Here is a 10,652-nt window from a genome sequence, read left to right as displayed (position 1 = left end):
GAGGGTCGAGAGACCATATCTAGCAGGGTGAATACGGGGGCACGCTGGGTACCAGAGGGCGCAGAGCGCATACTCGGGAGCACGCAGGGTACGAGAGAGTGCAGGGTGCTTACGGGGAAGCACGCCTGGGTACAAGAGAGTGCAGAGCGCATACTGGGAAGCACGCCTGGGTACAGGAGAGTGCAGAGCGCGTACTGGGAAGCATGCCTGGGTACAAGAGAGTGCACAGCGCGTACTGGGAGGCACGCCTAGATACAAGAGAGTGCAGAGTGTGTACTGGGAAGCACGCCTGGGTATAAGAGAGTGCAGAGCACGTACTGAGAAGTACACCTGGGTACACACAGGGACCTGAGTACATAGAGTGACCATGCAGGAACCTAGCTAGCCTAGCAGGGCAACAAAGGGATAATCAGGCACCTCCCCTAGCAGGAAGCAGCCTGATGTACTAGTGGCTGCTGTAGGTTAGGAAAGACTTCCGGGTCAAGAGCTTAATTAGGAATAAGAGCCCAGAGATGCGCGCGGCAGTGGTCTAAGCTGAGGACGGAGCGAGCGCGAGTCACCGGGTCAAGAGACCGACTGTGAAACCGGAAGTGAGGGCACCGAGTGGCACGCCCCTCGTCCAGAGACCTGCCAGGATGCCGAAGCGAGGTAAGTATGTCGAGGCAGTGCGGCCCGGGATGTAACATCTATATCCTTGGAAGGTACATATCACCAAGACCCTACAAATCTAACTAAACTACAAATATACCTAACACGCTGCCTGTACAATACACAGTATAAAAAGAAAGAAGACATTGTGATGCTATAAATATATCTCAATGTATTTCAACTATAGCAGTCACGATGATACCGAGCCTCCACTCCCCGAATGTCACGCTGACCTCCTCCCTGGCACCTGGCATGCTCACCTCCCCGGCTCTGGTCCGCTCTGCGGCGTCTGCGGCCGCTGTCCCGACCGCCGCTGTCTCTGCTAACTCTGCCCGGGTCCCTCCATCTGCCGATGCCGCGGCTCCACCGCTTGCGGCGCCTTCGGTCCCTGCCGCCTCCCGTGCCTCCACGCCGTCTGGGCCTCTTCGGCTTGTCCACTCCTCTAGCTCCGCCCCCTCTGCTGGCACCTGTCAATCATCCTTCCTGCGGCCGGCTCCTGCTCCTTCATACAGGCATACTGCTAGATACGCCCCCTAGACCTGGCATCCTATCTCCTGGTCCCATGGTTCAGCTGCACCTGACCCGGAAGTTCTCTAGCATGTCCTATATCAGGCAGTCTCACCCTATGCTCACTGCCTGACTATCATTTGTGGTATCGGGTCCACACGCTCCTGCGTTCCTCTTCATTCCTGCGCTGTCTACCTCTCTGTGGCCTCCGCTGTTCTCTCTGTATGTGACTTTCCTGTGTTCCCTCCTAGATCCAGTCCTGTTGTGAGTTCATTTTCCCCTTCGTCACTGAGGTCTGGTGAACTCCCTATTCTGGTAAAGGAAGGTAATGAGCCTGATTATCAGGCACCTGAGCCTAATGATGATGACTGGCTGAGTGGAGTCACGGACTGGATATAAGGCTGCCGACGCCCTTCTGCCCTGCGGGTGATTTCTCTGTGGACTTCTAGGAGACCAGTCTGATTCCTGCTCCTCTAAAGCTAAGTTTTCTGCTTTGCCTGTTAGCATTTGTGTTTTGTTTTTGTTTGCCTTGATTTTCTGGATTCTGCCATTCCCTGCTGGGGTGAGCTGAATCTCCTTTTGCCGGTTGCTCTGTTTTCAGAATATTCCTGAGTACTGACATAGCTTTTTTGAAGCCTAGCGTCTTCAGGGCCTTTTTCACTGTCAGTCTGTTGGCTCTTATTTTCATAGGGTTTTTCACGGATTGCAGACAGCAGCCTTCCTGTCCTTTCCTATCTAGTTAGCTTGGGCCCCGTCTTTGCTCAGTCTATATTTCTGTCTGTGTTAATGTTCTTTCTTCTTGCTTCACCGTCATTATATGTTGGGGGCTGCCTTTTGCTTTGGGGTCTGCTCTGGGGCAGTTTAGATTTCCCTTTCTGTCTTTAGGCTATATAGTCCTCCGGCTGTGTTCGAGGGGTCTAGGGCATCGTAGGAACCCCCCACGGCTACTGCTAGTTGTGTTGATAGGTTCAGGGGTCTGCAATCCGATAGCTGCCAACTTCTCTGGTTTTCTGGACTTAGCTAGCATTTCTGTTTTTGCCTCCTACGGTGACTCATTCATAACACAGTCCGTTCCTGCTTCCGTCCTCCTGCTCCTGTGTCTTGTCCTGTACCGGTTCCTGCCTCCCGCCATTGCCAGTCTCGTCTGCCGTCCACCACCATTCCCGCAGTCTCAGCAGCCATTCCTGTGGCCGTCGTCATCTCTCATCTGGTCGCCTGTATTTCCATGCCTGCTTATTTACCCGGCTGTTCCCAGGTATCAGCTTCCGCGGCGATAGTCTCCCTTGGGTCTGCCCCTAACGCTCCCTGTATAGGGGGTGGTCCACCTGGTTCAGCTCGCCCGAGAGAGGTTCGTCGTCGCAGTCCTGAGGGTTCACTCCGGAGGTCCCCAATCTCACACCGAAATAGTGAGATGAGAGGAATTCCATTTGTCCCAGATTTTGTTGAATTTCTCCGGACAGCCCCTATTTTTAATAAAGTGTTCGCTCATATGGAATGACTGAGATTACCAGGTCAATTCAAGCTCTGAGAGAGGCGTGCGACCCTCCCATCCATCGTAACGCCAACACCTTCCTAGCCAAAAAAAAGTGTCTCACGTAGAAAAATCCTTATATAGTGTCCCCACGTCTCCTCGTTTAGCACCCCGAATAAACAAACTATTTGTCTGAGAGAATATTTCCAGATGACACTAAACTCTGCAGCGTAATCAATACAGAGGAGGACAATTTTATATTACAGGAAGATTTATGTAAACTGGAAGCTTGGGCTGATAAATGGCAAATGAGCTTTAATGGGGATAAATGTAAGGTCATGCACTTGGATAAAGCAAGCAAGATGTATAATTATGTGCTTAATTGTAAAACACTGGGCAAAACTGTCATTGAAAAAGACCTGGGTGTATGGGTGGATGACAAACTCACATTTAGTGGCCAGTATCAGGCAGCTGCTGCAAAGGCAAATAAAATAATGGGATGCATTAAAAGAGGCATAGATGCTCACGAGGAGAACATAATTTTACCTCTATATAAGTCACTAGTGCGACCACACTTAGAAAACTGTGTACAGTTCTGGCCTCCGGTGTATAAGAAAGACATAGCTGAACTGGAGCGGGTGCAGAGAAGAGCGACCAAGGTTATTAGGGAACTGGGGTGTCTGCAATACCAAGACAGGTTACTACACTTAGGGTTATTTAGTTTGGAAAATTGAAGGCTTAGGAGTGATCTTATTACAATGTAAAAAAATATGCTGGGACAGTACAAAGACCTTTCTAATGATCTTTCTACTCTTAGACCTGTGACGGGGACAAGGGGGCATCCTCTACGTCTGTAGGAAAGAAGGTTTAAGCATACTCACAAAAATATATAAAGTGCTCTCAGTGAGAGAAACAAAATAGGAATCTTGTGGGTATGATACCTTTTAATAGCGAACAAATAATAGTGAATGATGTTACAAAGCAAGCTTTCGGGAGTGCTTACGTCCCTTCATCAGGATTTTATAACAAAATATTTGAGGAAACCTTATTTAAGGTAGTGTCACACTTAGCGATGCACCAGCAATCCTGACCAGCGATATGACGCTGTCAGGATCGCTGGTGCATCGCTAAGTGGTCGCTAGTGAGCTGCCACACAGGCAGATCTCACCAGCGACATAGCAGCGGTCGGGGGTCGTTACTTACCTGTCAGACGAGGTGATGAAGACGTCCTCACGCCCGCGTCCACGTGTCGCTCGTCGGCGCCACAGGAAGCCCAGCAGGAAGCTGACGACAAGAAACGGTCCAGGACGTTCTCGCGCGATCAGCGATAATCAGCGGGGGAGCCGGTCGGAGGTAAGTATCAGACATAGAGATATTGGTCTCTATATGAATGCAGGTTTTGCATCTTCTCCCATTGCAAGGATATGTTCCTCTTGGTGAATCTGAGGGCATTGAACTTCGGATAATGATGTTTCTTAGATTGGGAGGTTGCCTGTATCATAGCAAGGGGGTCTTTGAATAGTAATTTTAACCGGTCATCCTTGTGTAGGATATGGTGAAGTTTCTTAGCCATTTTTCTCAGTATTTCAAGCTGTGGGTTGTAGGTCACTACCAGAGGTACACGATGATTTTCCTCTTTTTTTCCGTATTGAAGTACTTGACTTCTAGGGATCCTTGTGACCCTAATGATTTGATCATCAATGGAGGTGGGATGGTAACCTTGGTTTAAAAATGACATTTTAAGCTGGGTTAGGTGTTCATCCCTGTCCTTGGGACTGGAACAGATACGGTTATATCTGAGGGCCTGTCTGCAGACAATGGACTTTTTAATGTGTTTAGGATGGAAGCTGTCCCATTTGAGGTATGTGGGACGGTCAATTGGTTTGCGATACACTGATGTTTGGAATGAACCATTTTGGATTTTTATGGTGGTGTCTAGGAAGTTGATTTTTGTTTTTGAGTGGTCCAATGTCAAGTTTATGGTTGGATGAAATTTGTTGAATTTGTCATGGAAATTTAGGAGTTCTTGTTGAGGCTCAGTCCAGATTATTAAGATGTCATCGATGTAAATAGGCAAAGGGTTTGATGGAGCAGGATGTTAAAAAGTCATTTTCCAGTTTAGCTGAGCTATTTCCTCCAAATAGCCCTTTGATCTCACAGAACTTTCACACTACCTATCTAATCTTACTTAATTAAGGATTCTATTTTCAAGCTCATTGTTTGTATATTGAAATGTCCATGTATCACACCTTGCCTGTGCTCTTCACTGTATATAAAAGGTTTCTTCAAATATTTTGTTATATCAGCATGATGAAGGGACGTCAGCAGTCCCGAAAGCTTGCTTTGCAACATCATTCACCAGTATTTGTTAGCCGTTAAAAGGTATCATACCCACAAGATTCCTATTTTGTTTCTCTCACTGAAAGCACTTTATATATTTTTTTCTACTGGCTAACACGATACCAAACCACTTTTTTCAGCATACAGTACTCACAGACGTGGATTCTTTACTGTAAGAGCAGTGAGACTATGGAACTCTCTGCCATATCATGTTGTAATGAGTGATTCCCTACTAAAATTTAAGAAGGGTCTGGATGCCTTTCTTGAAAAGTATAATATTACAGGGTATATTCATTAGTTTCCTTAATATTGCGTTGATCCAGGGAGCTAGTCTGATTGCCGTATGTGGAGTCTGGAAGGAATTTTTTTCCCCAATTTGAAGCTTACTGTTTGTCACATGGGTTTTTTTTGCCTTCCTCTGGATCAACATGTTAGGGCAAGTTAGGATAGGATATGGGTTGAACTAGATGGACTTAAAGTCTTCCTTCAACCTTAATAACTACTGTATGTTAATATGTTACTATGAGAGGAACTGAAATATGCACTAAGGGTGTTAACAATGATGTTACTTCGGACCAGTATGAAAGGACAATGGGGCATCCCCACACCATATGTATAAAGTTTTCTTCCAGTATATGACATCTCAAACATTTCGAGGACTGTAAACGACGCATTTTGAAAAGTCATGATGGAGTTAGGTATGACTGGTGTAAGATATATAATTGAGTCATTCTATTAATAGATGGAGATACCTTAGTTGGAGATTCAAGAATCTCCTCCCAATCCTCAGCCTGAGCATCAGGAATGAGATCTTCCCACTTCCCCCTAACCGTCGTTATAGCAGAGTCAGTTCCCGCAGACATGTACGTATAGAGAATAGAGATAAGGCCTTGGGATTTGAGGATTCCTATTAAAGAGAGAGATATGGGTTGGGTCACACCTAAGTAACGTAAATGCGACAGGACAGCCGAACTGAGTTGAAGATAACAAAAGAATTGGGATCTCCCTATATTTAATTTGGATTTGTTCAAAAGACATTAGAATATTAACTTCGTATAAGTCTTTAATCAAGGAAACATTATGCGAGATCCAAAAGCCAGCGGACGGGTGGTTCAACAGCATCGGGAAATAGTTATTGTTCCACAGTGGCATTTCAGCTATAACACCCTCAAAGTTGATCGCTTTTTTAACCTGTCTCCAAACCGACCTCACAAAAGTAGAGGCAACAATGGAAGGAAAAATACAGCATATCAAGAAAAGAACACTGTCCCTGAAACATGGAGGAGGCTCTGTTATGTTCTGGGGCTGCTTTGCTGCATCTGGCACAGGGTGTCTAGAATCTGTGCAGGGTACAATGAAATCTCAAGACTATCAAGGGATTCTAGAGAGAAATGTGCTGCCCAGTGTCAGAAAGCTTGGTCTCAGTCACAGGTCATGGGTCTTGCAACAGGATAATGACCGAAAAAAACAGCTAAAAACACCCAACAATGGCTAAGAGGAAAACATTGAACTATTCTGAGCCCTGACCTAGAGCATCTTTGGAAAGAGCTGAAGCATGCCATCTGGAAAGGGCAACCTTCAACCACGAGACAACTGAAGCAGTTTGCACTTGAGGAGTGGGCCAAAATACCTGTCGAGAGGAGCAGAATAGGGATGGGCAAATCCTGAAATACTCGGAATCGCTAGACTCTAACGATTCCGACTCGGAAACTTGCTACTCATTGCGAGTCTAGCGAGTCCAATGTTAATGAATGGGGATGCGAGTATTGCAGCGATTCCTGTGCTGCCATTTTTTTTGTTCCGCTTACTTCCCTCATGTGGCTGTGCACACCATGCGGAAAGTAAGCAGAACAATTGCGGATGGTACCCACGGTCCGGAGGAGAGGAGGCTGTCCTCCGGGCTTTGGGTACCATATCCCTGTAAAAAATAGAATTTAAAAATAAAAAATATTGTTATTCTCACCCTCCGACGTCCCGCGCAGCCTTCCCGCCTCTCCACGCATCCGTTCCCAGTAGTCCTTTGCGAAAATGCCCGCGATGGCGTCCGTTCTCGCGGGATCGCGAAGTCTCGCGGTAATTCGCGCGACGTCATCGCGAATTACCGCGAGACATCGCGATCCCGCGAGAACGGACGTCATCGCGGGCATTTTCACAAAGGATTACTGGGAACGGATGCGTGGAGAGGCGGGAAGGCTGCGCGGGACGTCGGAAGGTAAGAATAACACCATTTTTTATTTTTTTTTTACATTCTATCTTTTACTACTGATGCCGCATAGGCGGCCTCAGTAGTAAAAAGTTGGTCACACTTGTCAAACACTATGTTTGACGAGTGTGACCAACCTGTCAATCAGTTCTCCAGGCAATGCTACAGATCGCTTGGAAAACGCTAGCATTTTGCAAGCTAAATACGCTTGCAAATTGCTAGTTTTCCACGGGAAAATCGCGGGAATTTAAAATGCGATTTTCCCGCGGAATGGAATTCCGGAATTCTCGCGGTAATTTCCGCGAGAGTTCCGGTACGTGTGCACTTAGCCTTATTTGCATTGGACTCGTTACTGTGCGAGTAATCGCTTGGAAACTCGCAGAGTACCGACTCCTGCGAGTCCCCTACTACTCGCAGAGTAACGAGTCCTACCTAACAAGTAGATTCGCCCATCCCTAGAACAGAAGCCTCATTGACAGTTACAGGAATCGTTTGATTGCAGTGATTGCCTCAAAAGGTTGTGCAGCAAAATATTGCGTTAAGGGTGCCATCATTTCTGTCGAGGCCTATTTCATGAGGTTTGTTCTTTTTTAAATTCTGTGGAAGCATGGCTGAAAAGCAATGTATGACTTTCATTTGTTCAGTTTCATAGATTTTTTATTATTACTTTTGTCAGATTTATGTTATTTCTGTGACCATTGTGGGTGTTTCTGTCATTAAAGGAAGGGTACCAACAATTTTGACCAGGTGTGTATATTACAAAGTTGCTTCTTTTCATGTGCACTACTGATTCCTGAAGTAAACTAGAACACAATGGCTACTCTAAGTGCCAGACTCATTCTGTGCCCAATGTAGCCAAGTTCTTGAACTACTTACTGCAAGGCTTTATAAAATAAAACTGTTCTTTCTGGCAGATTTTGTATAAAAACAAAACAAACGCTGAGGGCTTCTGAAAGCGCCTTGTAACGTGGCGACCACCACGCACTGTGTGCACGTTGACACCGCTGCAGCCTGTCAGGCACTGAGGAGGGCATGCAGAGGGTTAACCGGCTGCGGAGACGGCGGGCTGCGCCCAGCACAGACACTATTTGCATTCATGAAACTTCCTGGTTGTGTACAGGTGACTGAAGGCAGACAGTGAGGGCAGGAGGAGGAGGAGGAGAGCTGCGCGCACCCCACACCGGGAGAGGAGCAGCACGGGCACGGTGGGCGACACTCCGTGCCAGCAGCCCTGCATCACAGGCACCAGGCGGGCATATGAGGAGAGTGGCCAGCGACAATGAGTGACAAGTCCAGCTTCCTGCACATCGGGGACATCGTGTCCCTGTACGCTGAGGGCACAGTATGCGGCTTCATCAGCACCCTGGGGTAAGTGTGCCAGTGTGGGTGTGGGCATGTGTGAGTTATCCTGGTAGTATTTCCCGTTACACATGGTGGGACTTTTCTTCTACTTGGTGAGGATGTGCCATGTTGCCGGTGGCATGTCTGACTCAGAAAGTTCCAGTCATGGCGAAAAATCAGATGTTACTGGGATCTTTTGAAAATTGCGCCTCTGAATGGCGAGCGCCAGTGCTGAGGCTGCCAGGCTTGGCATGTTGGTGGTCTGGGCTGCCATCAGCACTGAGATGGCGGGAGGTCTTTATGCTGTTGGTGCCTGTCCTAAATGAATATGGCCAGGCACTACATGTGGTTTGAGGTTTGGAGTGTTGGTGCCACTCGAGTCTTGTCTAGAAACACCCTCATAGTCTCAATGACTCGATGTAATGTGCCACAAAGCAAGCACATGACCAAAGTCACCATGACGCCGCACCGTTGTATGTCCTAAGGATAGCGCATCAAAAGCCAAGTACCCGGCGACTACCCTAAGAGTGTGGCGCACCATAACAGCAGCATTAGACGTCCATGAAAGTTGGCCTGAGCGTGGACCGCAATGAATGGCCTCTTCGCGGGTCTCCAGTCCTAATATATGCCTGTGACGCTGTGGCATTTGGTTCGGGAGACCCCTGGACAGTCTGTGCATTGCCGTCCGTGCCCGGACCGAGTTTCATGGACTTCTGCAGCTGCTTTAAAACTTTTAATACCTGTCCACAAGATAGAGGATAGATGTCTAATTGCTTGAGGTCCGACCACTGGGACCTAGTGCTGTGCTCTGTTTTCTGTGTCAGTCTTGTGGACAATTAATGCACACGGCCATATTAACCCATCCAAAAGGTTTTCAGTTATTTTGGACCCCCATTTGCACTTTGATCTTTTAACCCTCCACAGCTGACAGCTGGATCCTGGTACGGTACGTGTTAGACCACAGTGCATAGGTCCCAATAATAACACAAGAACATTTGAGCACATGCAATCAAGGTCACAACTGGACAGTATTGCTAATAAAAGTAGAATAAGGGATGAGGTGGCATTATAGTAATGCTCATCTCTAGTGCTCTATTTGCCACTGTGCTGGAAATATATGTACACACTTATTGCTTTGGTGCAGAGCGCAAAGTGCCTTTACGCATTGGAGCCCCTGGGCTCAGTTAACATTAGAAAAATAAGTTACGGACCCCTAGTTTCTGCAGGGCCCTTAGGTTTCACTTAGTCAGTCTTATGAATAATGCTGCCCTGGGTGTAGAAATGTGATCACTGAGCTCCCCCTTAATCTGGGGTCTGGATAGAGCAGCATGCAGTGTCGCTTCCTAGGGAATGAAAAAGAGAGAGGAGAGCAATGATCGAATGTTTCTACCCTGGCCCTTACACATTGAAAGAAGCATCAGGGTTGGTGGGGGTCCAGGAGTTTGGCCTACAGAGATAAGTCATCACCCACTCTATGGAGAAGAGATCATAGGAAAACTCCTATAAAAACTAGTTAGTGCAGTTTCAATTGGAAAAGTAGAGAAGGAGTTAGCTTATGAAAAGTTTAAGTTACCGATACAGCGAACTAATAGTAGATAATAGCAGCATAGGGTCCTGTAAGGTTATAACACGGGATGGGAATACGGGTGTCTTGGAAAGTATGTAGGTGTTAACATTCTGCAGTGCAACCGCACAGTGAGTAAATAGTGAGTATTCTGCCAATATTTGGCCAGAGCACTGCACAGTGAGTCTATAGGGTGCGGTGCTGCGATAGTGTGCCATAAAACACATGCACATGTAACTATGTCTGACTGCTGTGTGTGTTACATTGTAGCTGCACTTTCGAAGACTTTGTCATAATGATGTGTCTGAGTAGTAAGATCCCCCCCACTGCTAGTATGAAGAACCAGATGCAGAAGATATCTTAGGGTGTGTGCACATGCTATGGATTCTGCTGCGGATCTGCAGCGGTTTTGGTCCTGCGGATCTGGTACAGTACCATTAAAATCAATGGAAATTAAAAACTGCAGTGCACAGGGCTGTGGAGTCGGTAAGCCACAGTTGCGACTCCGACTCCTGGATTTTATCAGGCTCCGACTCCGGCTCCAACTCCGACTCCGGCTCCGACTCCGACTCCTTCAT

The 10,652-nt window shown here is 47.1% G+C and overlaps 1 protein-coding gene across 1 annotated transcript in view; it reads left to right on the top strand.

Moving 5' to 3' along the window:
- The first annotated feature begins 8,289 nt into the window (after positions 1–8,289).
- Positions 8,290–10,652, top strand: part of ITPR3 (inositol 1,4,5-trisphosphate receptor type 3) — a 580,258-nt gene continuing 577,895 nt past the window's right edge. The window contains exon 1 of the mRNA XM_073575604.1: positions 8,290–8,537. Within this exon, the coding sequence (XP_073431705.1) occupies positions 8,449–8,537 (89 nt within the window). The 5' untranslated portion in view covers positions 8,290–8,448. The remainder of the gene's footprint in view (positions 8,538–10,652) is intronic.

The sequence above is a fragment of the Dendrobates tinctorius genome, unplaced genomic scaffold (assembly GCF_039654945.1).
Source record: "Dendrobates tinctorius isolate UK_male_01 unplaced genomic scaffold, ASM3965494v1 ptg000045l, whole genome shotgun sequence".
NCBI lineage: Eukaryota > Metazoa > Chordata > Amphibia > Anura > Dendrobatidae > Dendrobates > Dendrobates tinctorius.
The sequence above is the reverse complement of the archived record's forward strand: the minus strand, read 5'-3'. Positions and strand labels throughout refer to the sequence as shown.